Raw genomic sequence first — 20,628 nt, 5'->3', positions numbered from 1 at the left:
TATGAGCTTGTAGATCTGCTATTTTTGAAAAATCGTGAAAATGTGTGCAAATCTTTGAATATATATGTATACATTTTTTAAAAGATTTTCTTTCTTTCTTTCTTTTCTTTTTATAACTTTTTTTTATTTTTTAATTTTTTTAAGAAGGATATGGAAAGTAGGCTGAATGGAAATGGGGAGAGAGATGGGGGGGGGGGGGGGGGGGGCGGTGACACGCAGCAAAGGTCGTGGGGAACGGGAGTCGATCCCGCAACACGTTGTCAGGCTGGCATTGCAGCCAAGGGTGCCGTGACCGTCACGCTACGGCCCAGGCCTATATATATATATATGTTTTATAAAGTGTTTTTAACTCCGATCTGTGCTTCTGGGGGTCCCTGGAACAACATATTTTGAGATGGTGGTCTGGATACATATCAAATACATATCATTTTGAGCATCACTGATATAGCAACATAAGTTAAAAAAATAAATAATTGTAGAATATATATTCGAAGATTTGCACACATTTTCACGATTTTTCAAAAAATAGCAGATCTACAAGCTCATAGAGCGGCACTCGGTGCCGCTCTATGAGCTTGTAGATCTGCTATTTCTTAATAACCCAAAGATATATAAAGTGACACATATGCGTTCCCGTAGTGAGTGGGTTATAGCCTCCGCTGTCTGCACAGCTCCCTGTGTCCGGTACGACACGACACAGGGCTGGAGGAGAGGAGGATAGAATTAATGCCATCTGAGGTGATTTATTGTGTTCTGCTGCCCCATGCAATCCATCATTACAGAAACCCCACTGGACCAAACTCTTTGTGTTTCCAAACAAAAACTCTTGTGCCTACACCGGGGGGGGGGGAGACATGTTCTTCTCATCTTTAAAGGGATAGTGATATTTGTTTTAGTTTTTGTCGCATTCCTAAGCCAATAATTTGATGGTTTTAAATTGTGTCACGTCCAACGTGTTTGCCTTTCTCATCTGTGGAACAAATTGCCAACATATAAAGATGTTCAAAAGGTGTTCACTATCAGTGCAGCAGCTTCTGGCTCAGGTGACTATTATTAAAGGAGAATTCCGGACTACGTTTTTCTTACCTTTTTATATGATTATTATGAGCGGTACAGTAGAACAAATTCATAACTCCATCCCGAGTCCACCGCAGCTAAAAACCAGAGTGGACGATCCATGTGCTAGATCGCGTATTTGTATCGCAATATATGTTGTTTTGTTCATATCTGACTTTGCTAATGACAGAAAACACTGTCCACAGTGTTTGTGTGAGATGATGAGTCCCTCCGGAAGTTTTGCAAGACGAGATTTTGCCCTTTTTAAACACTACGGCGTCCCATTTGGGACAAAAACACCGTGGCGAGGTTTCTGTCATTAGTAAAGTCAGATATGAACAAAAATATATATAAAATGTTGATAAAAATACGCGATCTAGCGCATGGACCGTCCGCTCAGGTTTTTAGCTGCAGATGGAGTTATGATTTTTTTCTACTGTTAGCACTCGTTCTAGGATATAATCAGGGGTGGGTGCACATAACTTTTTGGGTCTAGTACTCAGAAGAGCACCTGGAGATGTGACTTGGGGCGCACCAAATAAATGGTCCCGTTCCGTTTTTTTTTTCTCACGCCGTTTGGTGAACCCCCCATGGTTGGTGTGCTGCGCTGCTTTTATCCGCCAGATTGGGACGTTCACGGCATATTTTGCACCATTACGGTGCGTTCATCATCGGTGACGAGTGCCTCTAACAGCCGCTGCGTGCAGCGAGCTGCGAGTCGGTGTGAAGTCGCAACACCGGCTGCGAGGCAACACTCACACAATCACGTGCAGCATGCGTCCCCTCCCCCTGCGCCTAATGGCTGTACATGGGGCCGACGCGTGCTTCAGCGTGATTGTGTGAGTGTGGCTTCAGGAAGTAAATTCCTAGCCTCGATCTCCAGGCTTTTAATTTTTTTTAGTTTTGCTAAAAAATAAAAGCTTGGAAATTCCTGTCCCAGCTGTTGGTACGCAAAAGCGCCTCGCGTCGTCTGATGCATTGGTTCTCAAAGTGGGGTCCGGGGACCCCCAGGGGTACTTGAGGGGGTTCCAGGGGGTCCCCAGCTAAATGATGGATAGGAACCAAATGGACCCTTATGGTTCTGTAACTCTGAGAGTGTACAAATGGAACCAAATGGACCCTTATGGGTCTGTAACTCTGAGAGTGTACAAATGGAACCAAATGGACCCTGACGGGTCCATTTGGTTCCATTTGTACACTCTCAGAGTTAAATTAACATTGATTTTACTATATGAATTGGGGTCCCAGAGATAAAAATGCCATTAAATGGGGGTCCGTAGCCCTAATCCATGTCAAACTGGGGGTCCTTGAAATTAAAATGGTTGAGAATCACTGCTAGAGCCGTAAAAATCTTCTCTTATGGGGGTCCCTGGCATATCTTTTCAAATGGGGGTCCGCGGGCTAATAAGTGTCAATTTGGGGGTCCTTGACATGAAAAAGTTTGAGAACCACTGGTCTGATGTGCCGCGCATTATTTATTTTTATTTTGGGTGCAGCTCACCAGTTATGTACCCCTGGATATAATAATATATAAAAGGTAAGAAAAACGTTGTCCGGAATTCTCCTTTAACAAAACTAAACACCATGCCTCTCCACCACACCGCCCATAGAGCATCACTCTTCAGGGTCCTCACCGCGGGGGGGGGGGGGGGGACCGAAAATGTCAGGGGATAATATGTGTTATCACCCTGTCAGCAGTAAGGTCAGCGGCCCCCCCTCCCCCCCCCCCCCCCCTCCTCCCCCCCACAGGGAGGTGCGGTCTCCTCCTGACCAGGGGGTCCGGGCGCTGACAGCACAGTGGGAGACAAAATGTCAGCGTCTCCACCTATAGAGGACAAAGCTGTTGGCACCTTAAAAGGTCTGAGGAGGAAAACGCTCCGTCAGGGAAACATTCACCCTCACCAAGTAACTAAGTACTGTACAAGAACTCAAATACTGTACTTAAGTACAATTTTGAGGTACTTTTACTTTACTGGAGTATATACAATTTTCAATACTTTTACTTTTATACCTAGGCTATTTGAAAATAGCTGATCTACAAGCTAAGATGCGACACGAGTAAAAGTATTGCTACTTTTACTTACTGTAAGTAAAATATCTGAGTACTCGCGCGCGCGCGCACACACACACACACACACACACACACACACACACACACACACACTCACACTCACACTCACACAGAGAGACACACACACACACACACACACACACACACACACACACACACACACACACACACACACACACACACACACACACACACACACACACACACACACACACACACACACACACACACACACAGACACACACACACACACACACACACACACACAGAGATAGTTCCCCTTCATAGTCCTCTGTGTCTAAACCATTGTGTGTGTGTTTGTGTGTATTCCCCAGAGAGCAGTGATTACGGCGAGGCCGAGGTTCTCCCCGACTCGTTCCCGTCGGCGCCGGCGGAGCCGCTGCCGGAGTTCCAGTTAGAGCCGGAGGACGCGTTCATCGTGAAGAACCGGCCGGTGCTGCTGCGCTGCCGGGCGGCTCCGGCCACACAGATCTACTTCAAGTGTAACGGGGAATGGGTCAACCAGAACGACCACGTCACCAGAGAGAGTCTGGACCAGGTCACAGGTTAGAGTCTAACTCACTGCATCAGGGGGGTCAGGATCCTTTTTAGGTTTTAGTTCCCTCTTTAACGGTCCCATTCCTTTATGGTTCCCTTTAGAGATTCCTATATATATTCAGTATATTAACCCATTAAGACCGGGAAAGCATCTGTGTCATTTTATATATACTGTATATAGCAATATAAGTTTTTCAAAAAACTCTTAGGATTTAGAACAGTGGTTTAGAACAGTGGTTTAGAACAGTGGTTTAGAACAGTGGTTTAGAACAGTGGTTTTCAAAAACAGCAGATCTACAAGCTCACAGCGCATCATTTCATGCTACGCTGCGAGCTTGTAAATCTGCTATTTTTGAACATGTTTGAAAAATGTTGAATAATTTAGCATTTTTTATAACACACATCTTCTCTTATGGGGGGCACTGGCACAAAAACATTTAAGATGGGGAGGGGGTCCGTGGCCAAATACATAACATTTTGGGGGTCCTTTGCACAAACAAGTTTGAGAACTACTGATTTAGAAGGCATTTGTAGAATCGGCCTCAGGCCTTAATGGGTTAAAAAATATACATAATTTTAGCCTTCATTATAATGTTTGATATGATAAACACAAATTCTATCATACATACTGTACAGTACATAATGTCATTGCAGTGGTTCTCAATGTGAGGTACAGGGATCCTCTGGGTTACCAAATGGACCCTTACAGGTCTGTAACTCTGAGAGTGTACAAATGGAACCAAATGGACCCTTAAACGCACCTTAAACAGCAGATCTAGGAGCTCATAATGCGTCTCAGTGGGGACACACAGTGAGCTTGTAGACATGCTATTTTCTGTGCGTTTACATCAGCGCAACAACTAAGTATAACTCAGGCTTAATATCTCCTTTCATGGCCCGAGGGGTTTTCCCCTTTGGCTGAGCGGTTTGGTTTGGTTTCCTATGCGGGAGACCCGTATTCAAATATAGGTGGCTGCACACACACACACACACACACACACACACACACACACACACACACACACACACACACACACACACACACACACACACACACACACACACACACACACACACAAACAAGAACATGTTTGCACACGCATATAAACAAATCACGTATCACGTATGGTTTCATAACAACACGTGCGTAACACACACACACACACACACACACGCCCACATACAGTAATGTCACTTTTATTTTAATCTCTGTGGCGCAGACATCATGTTGTATTTATATTACATGAGCCATTAGTTCCTATGGTTTCGTACAGTACAGTATGCATGTATGCATGTATGCATGTATGTATGAAGGACATGTATATGCATGTTAACTATGATTGGCTCACAGCTAATGCATTATTTCTGTGAGCCGAGAAAACTGAGCCTGAACTCATTCTCTCTCTCTCTCTCTCTCTCTCTCTCTCTCTCTCTCTCTCTCTCTCTCTCTCTCTCTCTCTCTCTAAGTTATTTAAATTCAATGGGTCTGTATTGGCATGAGAAAAACATATGTTTTGGGACATTGCCAAAGTGGAACAAAGCAATCAAAACTAAATGATGTATCTACAATAAACACAAAGAATAATGTAATGTGTAAAAAAAGCTGTGTTACGTTGTAACTTAGAGAAAACTATCAATCTTACACAAACCATAAGAATGGTGCATGTGCTGTCAGAAATGCTTCTACATCCATGTAGGAGAGGCTAGCTTGGGGTAAACTTTTGAAACAAATGGCATCAATATGTCAATGTTTTGCTTTCACTTGGTATAAAACCTGAATCAGAATCATGATTTATTGTCACATCACAGGTTAACAGGGTGTAAAACAGAGGGTGAAATGTGTTATTGAGCACGCGCCATCTTTTCTGTTATTTCCAATGATAAGAGACAAAGGGAAGGAGAAGAAGGGGGGGGGGCTAAGGGGAAGAGAGAATAAAAAACAGATTATCTACATATTTACACACTCTTACAGTGTTAAAGCCTGGATGGCCCTAAGCTTTCTAAGCTTCAATGAAAAGAAAACTGAGGTGGTGGTGTTTGCCCCAAATGGTTCTGGTAACCCCCCTCCCTTTGATCTAGGCCCCCTGGCACAGTTTGTGAAGCCAACAGTCTCCAACCTGGGTTTTAAAATGGACAATGACTTCAAGCTAGATCGCCAAATTAGTTCAGTGGTGAAGTCTAGCTTTTTTCATTTGAGACAGTTGGCAAAAGTGAAACCCTTGGTATCCACCCAGCACTTTGAGACAGTAATCCATGCCTTTATTACATCTCGGCTGGATTACTGTAACGCCCTCTACCTTGGAGCCAGTCAGTCTTCCCTTGCTCGGCTCCAGCTGATTCAGAACGCTGCTGCCCGATTACTAACTGGCACACGTAGGAGAGAGCATATAACTCCCATCCTCGCCTCTCTCCACTGGCTGCCCGTGCACTTTAGAATCCAGTTCAAGGTTCTGCTTTTTACTTTTAAAGCCTTAAATGGTCTCGCCCCTCCATACCTCTCTGAGCTCCTCCCCCCCCGCACTCCTGCCCGCTCCCTCAGGTCAGCTGACCAGATGCTGCTGGAGGTCCCGTGGGCGAACCGGAAGCTTAGAGGGGACAGAGCTTTTTCAGTCGCTGCCCCCAAGCTCTGGAACGATCTTCCCCTGCAGATTAAGCAGGCCCCCTCTCTGGCCATGTTTAAATCCTCGCTTAAAACGCACTTTTATTCTTTGGCTTTTAACACAGCATGAGACCTCTTTTTCTGAACTAGCCCCCCTCCTTTTCTTGTTCTGTGTTTGTCTTTGTATTCTGTGTTTTTAATCTCTGTTTTTACATACTGTATTACCTATGCACTGTACAGCACTTTGTGGCAGCTGTGGTTGTTTTAAATGTGCTATATAAATAAAGTTGAGTTGAGTTGAGTTGAGTGTGTGTATGTATCTGGTGCGGTGAGTACCTGAGGTAAGACTTAAAGGAGACCGGACATTTTAAGTGTTATCTTTGATGCGCTAATCACTCACCAACATTGAAAGGGTCGTTGAGTTATTCCCAGAGAGTCCCCCTTCGTCCCGTCTAACGACCCCCTCCGTTGGCATAATGGGAGCCCGTGGAAAGCTGAAATTCGCCTATTTTAACAAATGCAAAGTCTGTTTTTTTCCTCCTAGTACTCATTGTGGAGTCTCATGAGACCCTAACAGGCACTGAAAGTCCCCGAAGAGCTAACGCTAATGCAGAACGAGCTAACGCTGGTTGCTTGTTTCTCTCACTGGCAACACCGAGTTGCCAGGTTCTGGGAGAGAAAAAGGAGAAAAAAAAGACTTTAAATATGCTGTACAGTACATGTTATGCTATGGATGTTCGTTAAGGAATGTCTTCTCTCCCCCCCCCTCTCAGGTCTGGTGGTGAGGGAGGTGGATATCTCTGTGTCCAGGACTCAGGTAGAAGAGCTGTTTGGCCTGGAGGACTACTGGTGTCAGTGTGTGGCCTGGAGCTCAGCGGGCACCACCAAGAGCAGCCGCGCCTACGTCCGCATCGCCTGTGAGTACTAACACAGTGTGTGTGTGTGTGTGTGTGTGTGTGTGTGTGTGTGTGTGTGTGTGTGTGGGAGACAGTGGTGTAAAGTAACTAAGTACATTTACTCAAGTACTGTACTTCAGTACAATTTTTAGGTATTTTTTACTTTACTGGAGTATTTCCAATATCCAATACTTTCACTTCTACTCCACTGCATCTCAGAGGCAAATATTGTACTTTTACTCCACTACAATTATTTAAAAACTTTAGTTACAAAGAGAGAGAGAGAGCGTAAAGGCAGAGAGTGTTATCTACTATCTACCTGTCATACGTGTCAACATAAACATGTAATTTCTCTAGTCTCCCATGGCGATGTGTGGCATGGCGTGATTGACACGGTACATGTTTATCAACCTATGAAGAAACATACAGGAGTGGAAAGAGGCTTTTAGGGGGGGGCGGGGGGGGGGGGGGCTTTCCTACTGTGTGTGTGTGTGTGTGTGTGTGTGTGTGTGTGTGTGTGTGTGTGTCATTGAGATGGACGGGGGGGGGGTGTTCATTACTCTGCACTCTGGGTTGCTCCAACCACTAGCCGTCACTCACTGCCGACTGCTCTGTGTCGCCCCCTATAGACCTGAGGAAGAACTTTGAGCAGGAGCCACTGGGCCGGGAGGTGCGTCTCGAACAGGAGGTTCTGCTGCAGTGTCGCCCCCCGGAGGGCATGCCCCCTGCTGAGGTATGTCACCGTGTCACCTCTAGAGCCCCCCGAGACCATGACACGTTCTTTTGTTGTTCCGACGTCGATCCCGATTTTGGAGAGTCTTAGCCAGTGTTGATTTTGACATAAAATGTAGTCATATAGTCTTTTGAATAAAATTCCATTTAGTTTTAGTCATATTTTAGTCATCTGAAATGTTTTAGTTTGTGTCTGGTTTTGGTCGACTAAATATCATAAGATTATAGTCGACTAAATCTACAGTTGATTTAGTCGACTAAAATGTATGTTGGCGGTGCCTTGATGGCGTCATAATAATGGCTGATTTTACACTTGGTTTCATGCTGAAAATAGCCGATCTACAAGCTCACAACGCGTCGCAGCGCGACGCGTTGTGAGCTTGTAGATCGGCTATTTTCAGAGCACAACACCCGAGTGCAACCAAACATAAAATGACTTGTCTTTTAGTCCTACTGGATCTCTTCTCCACTAGATCCCCCACTAACATTTTAGTCTAGTTTGTATTTGTTGACGAAATTGTCAATATATTTAGTCTTAGTTTTAGTCATCATAGCTTAGTTTTTATTTAGTTTTTATGTAGTTTTTCGTCAGTGATAAAAGGTAGTCGACCAACATTTTTCACCATAGTTTTAGCCGACAAAATCAACACTGATTACAGACGCTTTGAAAAAAAACGCTAAATCAGTTCTAATCAATTTGGAAAATGAGGATTTGATTAAAGCTTTTAGAAAATAGACAATTCCAAAATGATATCGTTACTGTCGGGCAGAAACCTCTTATCTCCATATTCTAACCTTTTTGTGTTTATTTTTTCTTAAATTAACGGCCTACAAAACGTGGTGCAAAGCGACGCGTTTTGAGCTTGTAGATCTGCTACCTACGTTCGCTATTTTTGAATTTGAATCCTTAAAAAAGTAACAGTTTTGGACATACAGTATGAGGTTTCCACCTGACAGAGACGGTATTTTAATAATGCTACAGTACCAACTACATCCTGTCTAACTAGTTGGACATTTTCTGTCAGCCTACCGACAGAATCGTTCAAAGTGTCTCTCTTGTATGTTTAGTCACACTAATTACACAGCCGCTCTAACAGAAATGCATATTTGTATCCTGTGTGTCGACCATGAGGTTCAACACACAGGATACAAATATGCATTTCTCCTTTTTGTCTCAACATTCCAGAATGCCTCAGAGCTGTGTTGATTTCGTCAACTAAACCCTTAGTGAGGGACTAGTGGAGAAGAGATCCAGTAGAACTAAAAAACAATTCCTTTTATGTTTGTTTTATGTTAGTCATTTTATCTTGGGTGTTGCGCTCTGAAAATAGCAGATCTACAAGCTCACAACGCGTCGCAGTTGATCTGCTATTTTCAGCATGCAACCAAGTGTAAAGTCAGCCATTACGACACATCAAGGCACCGGCAAAATCCATTTTAGTCGACTAAATCAACTGTAGATTTAGTCGACTAAAATCTTATGATATTTAGTCGACTAAAACTAGAAAAAAGACTATGACTAAAACTAAATCAAAATTCTCTGTCAAAATCCACACTGCCTCAGAGGAACATTGTTCTGTGAGAAAGTAATCTATTTATTTCTTTCTTTTTCACCTTTGATGACATGCCCAAAATACACTAGACATTACTACACATCGGCTTTATTATTGCAGATAAAAAAAAGTCAAATAACCACCGATATATATGAGTGTTAGTCTAGTCTCTTCCCTCATCCACAGAAGCACACGTGGTTTTTACGCAATCAATATTTTATCTGTTTTGGAAATACATATGTCACTCATCCTTTAGCAATGAACCAGCAATGAACCCATTCTGGTTGTTATGTCACTGTAGACCAACTCTCTGAGAAAAGAGCAGGTCTACACGCTCACAGCGTGTTGTGAGCTTGTAGATCGGCTATTTTTATGCAAATAGATTTGGTGTAGAGGGAGAAAAAAAGGAGGGGGGCCAGGTGCAGTCTCCTGGGAGTCCCTGGCCAACGAAGTGTATAGGCTTTAAGTATTTTACAATTAGTAATACATTTATATTGATTATTATTGATATTGTGACATGTTGATTATTATAAATATGGTAATGTGCTGATGCATTTTGATTGAAACCTGTGCGTGCCACTGCGCACGTGTGTGTGTGTGTGTGTGTGTGTGTGTGTGTGTGTGTGTGTGTGTGTGTGTGTCTGTGTGTGTCTGTCTGTCTGTCTGTCTGTCTGTCTGTCTGTCTGTCTGTCTGTCTGTCTGTCTGTCTGTCTGTCTGTCTGTCTGTCTGTCTGTGTGTGTGTGTGTGTGTGTGTGTGCGTGCGTGCGTGCGTGCGTGTGTGCGTGTGTGCGTGCGTCTGCATGTGTGTGCACATGCATGCGTTCCGGTTGTTCACAGACATTACGAGGAGGGAGGGGGTGAGAGAAGGAGGGAGGGGGTGAGAGAAGGAGGGAGGGATGAGAGAAGGAGGGAGGGGGTGAGAGAAGGAGGGAGGGGGTGAGAGAAGGAGGGAGGGATGAGAGAAGGAGGGAGGGGGTGAGAGAAGGAGGGAGGGGGTGAGAGAAGAAGATAGATATTTATATTTTTCCCGTGCAAACTTCAGTCATTATTTATTCATCCAATATTGACAGCCTCTGGCCTAAATGTCAGATGCTGCATGGAGGAGGCATGGCGTGATGACTTGATAACCCTCCGAGGCTCTCACTGTGTTTACAGGATTTGTTTGTGCATGATGTTTATGCTAGCCTTGGACCAGACTGACAGAGATCTGTTTTTATCCATTCTGACATTTGTCAGAATCGCTAAAAAACAGAGACCTTGGTCGACCTCCAAATATTCACTGCACATTCCTTATTTAAGTCTTTAAGACCGGGAACACATCTGTGTCATTTTAACATTTCTTTGTCTGTTCAAAAAATATGTTTAACCAAAGAAAATCGTGAAAATGTGTGCAAATCTTTGAATACATATATGTTTTTAAAGGGAACATTTGTAACTGTCAAATGTCTCAACAAATGTCTTAATTTTTCTGAAAAAATATTGTTGATATATCAGTGGTTCTCAAACTCTTTCTTGTCAAAAAATGATGTGTTTTGGCCGCCGATCCCCATCAAAATATGTTGTTCCAGGGACCCCCCTAGAAGCAAAGATTTGAGTTAAAAAAAAAAAATGTTTCAAAAAAATATATGTACCGGTATTCAACACAAATGTTCAAGATTTTTCAAAAATAGCCAAAGTATAAAAATAATGGTTATATCTTAAAAGAAATCTAAAATGACACAGATGCGTTCCCGGTACTGAATGGGTTATTATTGGCCTTACTACCACCAGGTGTTTTAATCCCTTCTCTGCCTGGATTTCACAGCATTCCTCAATGAGTATGTTGTTGCTGTTGCCTCAGTTGAAACCAGTCTTACACTCGATGGAAACAGACAAATACAATCAGTTCAATTCGATTTCAATTTAAACGCCTACATTGAAATTTAATTGACAGTGAAATTCAGGAACTAACAGGATTAAAACACTTCTTTATTGAACGGTATATAGAATATTTCTGAGCACAAGTAGCCTGATTCGACGGGTATCATCTGTGTGCTTGTGGGTAAGCACTTTATATTTAGAGTGTGCACATGCATAGCGTAACTGTTCATTTTCAGGATACAAATTGAAAGATAGCGACAATAGCAGATCAACAACCTCAAAACACGTGTTGAGGTTGTTGATCTGCTATCGTCGCTGTGGGTGCTTATGGCTGGTTTGACCATGGGGGGGGGGGGGGGGTAGGCAGGGTGAGCTAGGAGAGATATATTTTGTTGACGACATTTTTGCTCACTGTTTAAAGGTCTACTGAAATGAAAAGTATGTTTTTCACAATTGTATAGCATATATCCGTGGTCATCATATGGGCATACCTAACAATACAGTAGATGCCAAAATAATTGAAAACAATCAATTTTTGTGCATTTTATTTTATATCAAAAGTCCCTAAAAAGCCAATCTTAATTACTTCCAGTAAATGAAAACGTGCTGTGTGATGACATAACACAACTTTCATGAATATAAATGAATCTTGATTTCATTCACCTGTGTGATTCCCATAGCTGCACGTTCCTCCAAACACAGATGATTTTATTTACAGAGCTACTGTCATTGCACTGCACCTTGAACTTATTTCTTTGCACATCATTTATTACATATATTTATTGGAAACTTTAATTGTAATATTTGGTTTCACTGAAGTAAACCATTTTAAGGACTTGGACATGAGTCCTTTTTAATATGCGCATCATGCAGTTTCTCCCATGCTTAGCCTGTCGGCTGATCAATGTATTGGAGATTGCGATCAGTCACAACAACAGCTGGAACTGTGTCATTTTTAGATTTGAGCTAAAAAGCTTTATTTTACACTTTGGCTATTCAAAAATAGCAGATATACAAGCTCATAGCGCGGCACCGAGTGCCGCGCTATGAGCTTGTAGATCTGCTATTTTTTTTAATCGTGAACATGTGTGCAAATCTTTGAATATATATATATTTTTTAAGCGAATATTTTTAACTCAAATCCTTGCTTCTGGGGGGTCCCTGGAAAAGGATTGAGCACCACTGATATAGAAACATACGTTTTTCAGAATACTGTTGAGATTTAGGAGACATGTAGAATCGGCTTCAGGTAGGTCTCAATGGGTTAAACACGGAGCAGACAGTACATTGGATGTGGGGAGGGAGTGGTCGACCAAGACTCACAGAGAATACTACAAATGTCAGAATCCATAAAAAGACCTCTCTCAGTCTCAAGTCTTGTCCAAGGCTATTTAAGCATGAACTACACAGTTCCGCTCATTTGTCTACATGCAAAGCTCTGCTCCACAAAAACAAAGATTGTGCATGAGTGCGTGCACCGTGCGTCTCTGTTTGTGTCTGACTGTGCGGTCTTCTCTCTCTCTCTCTCTCCAGGTGGACTGGCTAAAGAACGAGGACACCATAGACCCCTCGTTGGACTCTAACTTCCTGGTGACCATTGATCATGACCTGATCATCAAACAGGCCAGGCTGTCGGACACTTCTAACTACACCTGTGTGGCCCGCAACGTGGTGGCCAAGAGACGCAGCAGCACAGCCACGCTCATTGTCTACGGTATAACACACACACGCACGCGCGCACGCACGCACGCACACACACACACACACACACACACACACACACACACACACACACACACACACACACACACACACACACACACACACACACACACACACACACACAGTACACATTTTCTTTCTATCACACCCAACGCATGCATCTTGCTAAAGCAGTGGTTCTCAAACTTTTTCATGTCAAGGACCCCCAAATTGACACTTATCAGCCCGCGGACCCCCATTTCAAAAGATATGCCAGGGACCCCCATAAGAGAAGATTTGTTACGGCTCTAGCAGTGATTCTCAACCATTTTAATTTCAAGGACCCCCAGTTTGACATGCATTAGGGATACGGACCCCCATTTAATGGCATTTCTATCACTTGGACTGCAATTCATATTGTAAAATCTATGTCAATTTAACTCTGAGTGTGTACAAATGGAACCAAATGGACCCGTTAGGGTCCATTTGGTTCCATTTGTACACTCTCAGAGTTACAGACCCATAAGGGTCCATTTGGTGCCTAATCTATCATTTAGCTGGGGACCCCCTGGAACTCCCTCAAGGACCCCTGGGGGTCCCCGGACCCCACTTTGAGAACCAATGTGCTAAAGCACTAGTCCTCAAAGTTCTTGGAGTCCCAAGCAATGAGGAACAGTTTGCAATTGCAACTGTCTATGGTGGTTCCAACGTGCCAAGTACATGAAAACAGTTGAGAACAACTGTGCTAACGACACTGGGTCATAACCTTGTGTGTGTGTGTGTGTGTGTGTGTGTGTGTGTGTGTGTGTGTGTGTGTGTGTGTGTGTGTGTGTGTGTGTGTGTGTGTGTGTGTGTGTGTGTGTGTGTGTGTGTGTGTGTGTGTCTATCTGCACAGTGAGCGGAGGTTGGTCGTCGTGGACCGAATGGTCGGAGTGTAACGCTCGATGTGGGCGGGGCTGGCAGCGACGGACGCGCAGCTGCACCAATCCCGCGCCTCTCAACGGCGGAGCGTTCTGCGAGGGCCCGCCCTTCCAGAGAGTGACCTGTACCACACTATGTCCAGGTGAGCTTCATATCATCTCCTCATAATGTCCAACACAGGAACTTTACAGGATAGCATCTAACTAAACAATGCTACAATAACATAAGTAGCAGATCTACAAGCTTGTGGATCTGCTACTTTTGATGCTTTCGTCAAGTAGGACATTAAAGGGTTAGTTCACGCCCAAAATTACTTTTTTCCCATCTATATTAGTCACCCCATGGAGACTTGAATTCATGGATATTTTTTAGTTTTTGTCTCATTCCTAAGACAATAATTTGATGACCAGCAGACCGGTAGGAGACACAAAGTGTCTATTTTTTTTTTTTCAAAGTGTACATTTTCTAATCGGGCCCATTGTCTAGAATGGAGACCTGAAGCCGATTCTACATGTCTCCTAAATCTCAACAGTTTTCTGAAAAACGTTTGTTTCTATATCAGTGGTGCTCAATCTTTTTCATGTCAAGGACCCCCAAAATGATATGTATTTGGCCGTGGACAAAATATTTTGTTCCAGGGACCCCCCCAGAAGCAAAGATTTGAGTTAAAAATGTTCGCTTTAAAAATATACATATTCAAAGATTTGCAGACATTTTCACGATTTTTCAAAAATAGCAGATCTACAAGCTCATAGCGCGGCACTCGGTGCCGCGCTATGAGCTTGTATATCTGCTATTTTTGAATAGCCCAAAGTGTAAAATAATGCTTTTTAGCTCAAATCTAAAAATGACACAGTTCCAGGTCTTAATGGGTTAAAGTAATTTTGTAAAATGTGTAGAATGTGTGTGACTGCACTAGCATTAACCTGGGATGAGCACATCATATATATATATATATATATATATATATATATATATATATATATATGTACAGAATGTGGTTTAGAACACGCAAAGAATGCAGCTTTTTCTTCTTTCTTCTTTTCACATGTTTTTGTACTAATAATAGATGGGTCGAGCGTAAATCTAAAATCCTGACACTTTGATAGCATGTTATTAGACAGATTCCAGGTTCATTTGTTGACCTGGCATCCTATAGTTTGTATAGGTTTTTTTTTTCTTTTTGATACTATACTGTTTTAGACTGATGATAGGTTCTTGGTTTAGCTATGATCCTAGATTACCATCTCTATGCATTAGATTTATTACCTTGTGTTTACCTCGCTTACTGTAAATCACTCTGGATTAAAGGGCAAGACCACTGTGGTAGAGGTTTGGGTTGTGTAGTTACCTTGCCGTGATGTAACTCCAAAGGTGGACAAGAAATCAAAAATAATTGCTCCTTAGAAATTGATAATTCTAAATGTGCTCCTCATTGACTTACATTGTACGGTGAAACAGCTCTTAAAGTCACTCTTTTAGCATGTAAACAAACTTAAACAAAGTTGATTCAGACAATATAGAACATCACCAAACCCAGTACTGTTTGTTTCTTTAATACAAATGTCAACTTCCTGTTGATTTTACTATTCGAAGATCTGGATCCGTGGATCCAGTCCGGGTTTTATTCCTAATTAAAATAGTAAAATCAACAGGAAGTTGACATTTTTATAAATGCAAATAAAACAGTAGTGGGTTTTGTGATGTTCTATATTGTCTGAATCAACTTTGTTTACGTTCGTTTACGTTCGTTTGCATGCTTTAAGCGTGACTTTAAGAGCTGCATATTTAGAATGATCAATTTCTAATCAATCGGGCAAATATTTTTTATTTCTTGCAAGGTAACCACAACCCAAACCTCTACCAAAGTGGTCTTGCCCTTTAACCCATTAAGACCTGGAACTGTGTCATTTTTTGATTTGAGCTAAAAAGCATTATTTTACACTTTGGGCTATTCAAAAATAGCAGATATACAAGCTCATAGCACGGCACCGAGTGCCGCGCTATGAGCTTGTAGATCTGCTATTTTTGAAAAATCGTGAAAATGTGTGCAAATCTTTAAATATATATATTTTTTAAAGCGAACATTTTGAACTCAAATCGTTGCCTCTGGGGGGTCCCTGGAACAAAATATTTTGATGGGGGTCCGCGGCCAAATACATATTATTTTAGGGGTCCTTGACATAAAAAAGATTGAGCACCACTGATATAGAAACAAACGTTTTTCAGAAAACTGTTGAGATTCAGGAGACATGTAGAATCGGCTTCAGGTCTCAATGGCTTTAAGAACGTTTGCTAAAAGCCTAAATTGTAAATTGACTGAGAGGTCTCTTGTTCGTGTGTCCCCCCCTAGTGGACGGAGGCTGGACAGAGTGGGCCAAGTGGTCGGCCTGCGGGACAGAATGCACCCACTGGCGGAGCCGCGAGTGCCAGGCCCCCCCACCCAGGAACGGAGGGCGCCACTGCAGCGGGAGCATGATGGAGAGCAAGAACTGCACCGAGGGCCTGTGCACACGCAGTAAGTCACGTGACTTTATGGGATATAGGAGTCATGCTTTGACCCGTTAAGACCGGGAACGCATCTGTGTCGTTTTAACATTTCTTTGGCTAATTTCTTTTAAGAAAAACGTGAAAATGTGTGCAAATCTTTGAATACATATACACTTTTAACTCAAATCTTAGCTTATGGGGGTCCCTGGAGCAAAATATTTTGAGATGGCGGTCCGTGACCCAATACTACATATCATTTTGGGGGCCCTTGACATGAAAAAGTTTGAGAACCACTGATATTATAGCAACATAAGTTTAAAAAAAAAAAAAAAAAAGTTAGGATTTAGAATACATTCGTAGAATCCCCAGAAGCAAAGATTTGAGTTAAAGTGTTTGCTTAAAAAAATTATGTATATTCAAAGATTTGCACAAAATTTCACGATTTTTCTAAAACAATTGCAGATCTACAAGCCCATAGCGCGGCACTCTGCAATTTTTTGAATAGCCAAAAAAATCTAAAACTGACTTCAGCTGATGTCAACTCATGATTATCATTAGACATTTTGGATGGTTTTCTCATGTTTTTCTTTTTATCTAAAGGAAAATAGCTAAATCAAAAGTCAGAGAATGAATCTTACATCTGTAAGATTCATTCATTATATTGACCGTCGTCATGTCATCATGTCATCATGTGGTCATGTGGTCATGTGGTCACGTCACTCACACCATTTCCCATTTACATTTAGCAGAGGCTTTTATCCAGAGCGACTTTATGAGCGCGAGACCAGAATAAAGCATGAACACTATAGTCATCAAACAAGCAGGTTGAATAGTCACACAAAGTAAAGAGAAGGATGTCCCTGCACTTAATGCAATGCACAGACACATGCAGTATCTCGAGGCATATGGTATTTCAGAGGTGTCTAGTTTTATCGAGGGTGTTTCTGAGTCGTGGCTACTCTGCAGTTGCTTGGCAAGCGAAGCGACACCGTCTTGCGATGGAGTATTATACATATTTAGCTGAAACGGCGCTCCTCCGACAGATGGTTTGCGGGGGGAAACGTATTAGATGCACAATAGAGAGGACGAGCCATCCACCTCTGCTGTTAACCCGTTCAAGCCGGGAACGCATCTGTGTCATTTCTTGATTTTTCTTTGGCTATTCAAAAAAGCAGATCTACAAGCTCATAGCGCGGCACCGAGTGCCGCGCTATGAGCTTGTAGATCTGCTATTTTTTTGGGGGGGGGGGGGGAATTGTGGAAATTTTGTGCAAACATAATTAACTAGCGAACATTTTTTACTCAAATCTTTGCTTCTGGGGGATTCTACAAATGTCTTCTAAATCCTATTTATTTTTTTGAAAAAAACTTTGCTTGCTATAATATCAGTGGTTCTCAAATGTTTTCATGTCAAGCGGACCCCCATCTTAAAATATTTTGTTCCAGGGACCCCCAGAAGTTGTAACATGAGTTTAAAATGTTCACTTAAAAATATATATATATTCAAAGATTTGCACACATTTTTCAAGATAAAAATAAAAATAGCAGATCTGCAAGCTCATAGCGTGGCACTCTATGAGCTTGTAGATCTGCTATTTTCGAATAGCCTAAAGAAATCCTAAAATGACGCAGATGCGTTCCCGGTCTTACAGGCTTAACCCATTGATACCTGGAACGCATCTGTGTCACTTTAGATGTCTTTGGCTATTCAAAAATAGCAGATCTACAAGCTCATAGCGCGGCACCGAGTGCCGCGCTATGAGCTTGTAGATCTGCTATTTTTGAAAAATCTTGAAAACATTTTTTTAACATTTTTTTTTTCAAAAACTGTTATGATTTAGATTTTTTTAAAGAATCGCCTCAGGTCTTAATGGGTTAAAGAGCACAGATGGAGGAGAGTGTGTGTGAGAGCAGGAGGTAAAGGAGGGTCACGCACGGAGTAGAGGAGCAATAAGCATGACACCACCCAGTCTCTGAATTAGCAGAGAGAGAGAGAGAGAGAGAGGGAGAGAGGGAGGGGGAGAGGGAAACATATGAGAGTGAGTCAGATTCACACTGACACATAATGTTCAGCCTGTGATGAGCCGAGAGGAATCCATGCTGACAGCGCATTACAGTCTGAGAGACGCACATGTCCACACACACACACACACACAGGCACGCTTGCACACAAAACACACACACACACACTCTAGACACGCATACGTGCATGTGCAACGCAATCGCTTGCACAGGCACGCATAAACACACACGCACGCACGCACGCATACACACGCACGCACGCACGCACGCATACACACGCACGCACGCACGCACGCACGCACGCATACGCACGCACGCACGCACGCATACACACGCACGCACGCACGCATACACACGCACGCACGCACGCACGCATACACACGCACACACGCACGCACGCATACATACACACGCACGCACGCACTCACGCACACACACACACACACACACACACACACACACACACACACACACACACACACACACACACACACACACACACACACACACACACACACACACACACACACACACACACACACACACACACACACAGTCACGCCTCAGTGCATGTGCAATGAGAGATCAGATGCACAGACATCTCAGTCACCTGCTATGGCCCTGACATAAAGAGAGTACGGTGCAGTAGAGCTTTCACCAACTAGTCCACTAGTTGACTAGTTGATGTGACTAGTGGTTATACTAGTCAACTAGTATAACCACTAGTCGACCTTGCTGTTTTTTTTCTTTTTTCATTGTTTTAATGAAAGCCAATGCTCATTACTATTATTATTATCCTCCTGCCTTTATTCTTATCAAAAGGGGGTCAAAAGTATGCCCAATAACAGCCTATTATTGGGCAATAACCACATTTTGAGGATCCTTGGAAACGTTGCTGTGCTGCTGTGCCAGAAGCACTTCCCTTAAAACGGCATGAAAATAAAGGCAAGAGGATAATAATAATAGTAATGGCATTAAAACAATGGCAAAAAAAAAAGAAAAGATTATATCTTTTTTTTTTTTTACATTTTCCCCCCCCAAAAAAAAGTCGACTAGTCGACTATCATTGGGTCAAATTAGTCGACCAGTAAAAATCTCTAGTGGTGAAAGCCCTACCGTGCAGCGAACTCTGGGACAGACCAATGTCTGATCCTCCACGATTCTACAAATTGTCTTCTAATAATATATTAATTTGCACACATTTTCTCGATTTTTCAACGCTAAAAGCATTGGTCATCATCATCTCAATCTCCTTCTAAATCACTAGTTCTCACACTTTCAAGATTTTTCCCCAAATGTTAAAAAAATGGTAGATGTACAAGCTCTCAGCGTGGCACGAAAAGTGACGCGCTGGGAGCTTGCATAGTATCTGCTATTTTTGAATAGCCAACGCAAAACTCTGAAATGACACCTGATGCTTTCCTGGTTCTAATGGGTTAACTTAAGTTGTACCGAAAATGGCAGATCTACAAACTCAAAACGTGTCGCGTGGCAGCCATACAACAAAACAAATATATGAGAAGATGACACTGGTAGAGATCCCTCCTGATTGGATTAAAATTGTCACCCACCTGAAAATGTCTTTTCTGTTTACTAAAGAGCTGGAGAGACAGGACGACCGCCTGTTACTGAATAAACACTCTCTAGACGGAATATAAGAGCTTTAACTTGAAAAACAAAACCAAACGACAACAACAAACATATGATATGAAATAAATATATCACTTACAGCATCTTTAAATGAACACAGAGGGTTTTTACTGTCTGTAGGCGAAGCTACGCACAGCTAACAAAATATAATGGAAGTGTCAACGTTTAAGCGTCTCAATAAAGAGCTGGGTTAGCGCCATGAGCTGCCACAACAGCTTTGATGTGCCTCTGCCCCTGCGTGATACCCCGTCTGAGCTGGCTCTCTTCAAAGAAAATAGTAAAATGCAATCATTTGCTGTCTGAAAGCTGCTGTGTGTGTGTGTGTGTGTGTGTGTGTGTGTGTGTGTGTGTGTGTGTGTGTGTGTGTGTGTGTGTGTGTGTGTGTGTGTGTGTGTGTGTGTGTGTGTGTGTGTGTGTGTGTGTGTGTGTGTGTGTGTGTGTGTGTGTGTGTGCGCAGTGGTGGAAAAACTAAGTTTTAGTTAAGTAAAAGTGTCAATAATGCAATATAGGAATACTCT

The 20,628-nt window shown here is 42.5% G+C and overlaps 1 protein-coding gene across 1 annotated transcript in view; it reads left to right on the top strand.

Annotated features, from left to right (window-relative positions):
• The window catches only part of unc5b (unc-5 netrin receptor B), a 126,410-nt gene that overhangs the window by 78,179 nt on the left and 27,603 nt on the right, over positions 1 to 20,628 (top strand). Inside the window, exons 2-7 of the mRNA XM_084076966.1 lie at positions 3,463 to 3,693; positions 7,058 to 7,201; positions 7,810 to 7,913; positions 12,860 to 13,040; positions 13,923 to 14,090; positions 16,302 to 16,466. Coding sequence (XP_083933092.1) covers positions 3,463 to 3,693; positions 7,058 to 7,201; positions 7,810 to 7,913; positions 12,860 to 13,040; positions 13,923 to 14,090; positions 16,302 to 16,466 — 993 coding nt within the window. The remainder of the gene's footprint in view (positions 1 to 3,462; positions 3,694 to 7,057; positions 7,202 to 7,809; positions 7,914 to 12,859; positions 13,041 to 13,922; positions 14,091 to 16,301; positions 16,467 to 20,628) is intronic.

Source organism: Gymnoscopelus microlampas (genome assembly GCF_963454915.1).
Source record: "Gymnoscopelus microlampas genome assembly, chromosome: 13".
Taxonomy (NCBI): domain Eukaryota; kingdom Metazoa; phylum Chordata; class Actinopteri; order Myctophiformes; family Myctophidae; genus Gymnoscopelus; species Gymnoscopelus microlampas.
The sequence above is the reverse complement of the archived record's forward strand: the minus strand, read 5'-3'. Positions and strand labels throughout refer to the sequence as shown.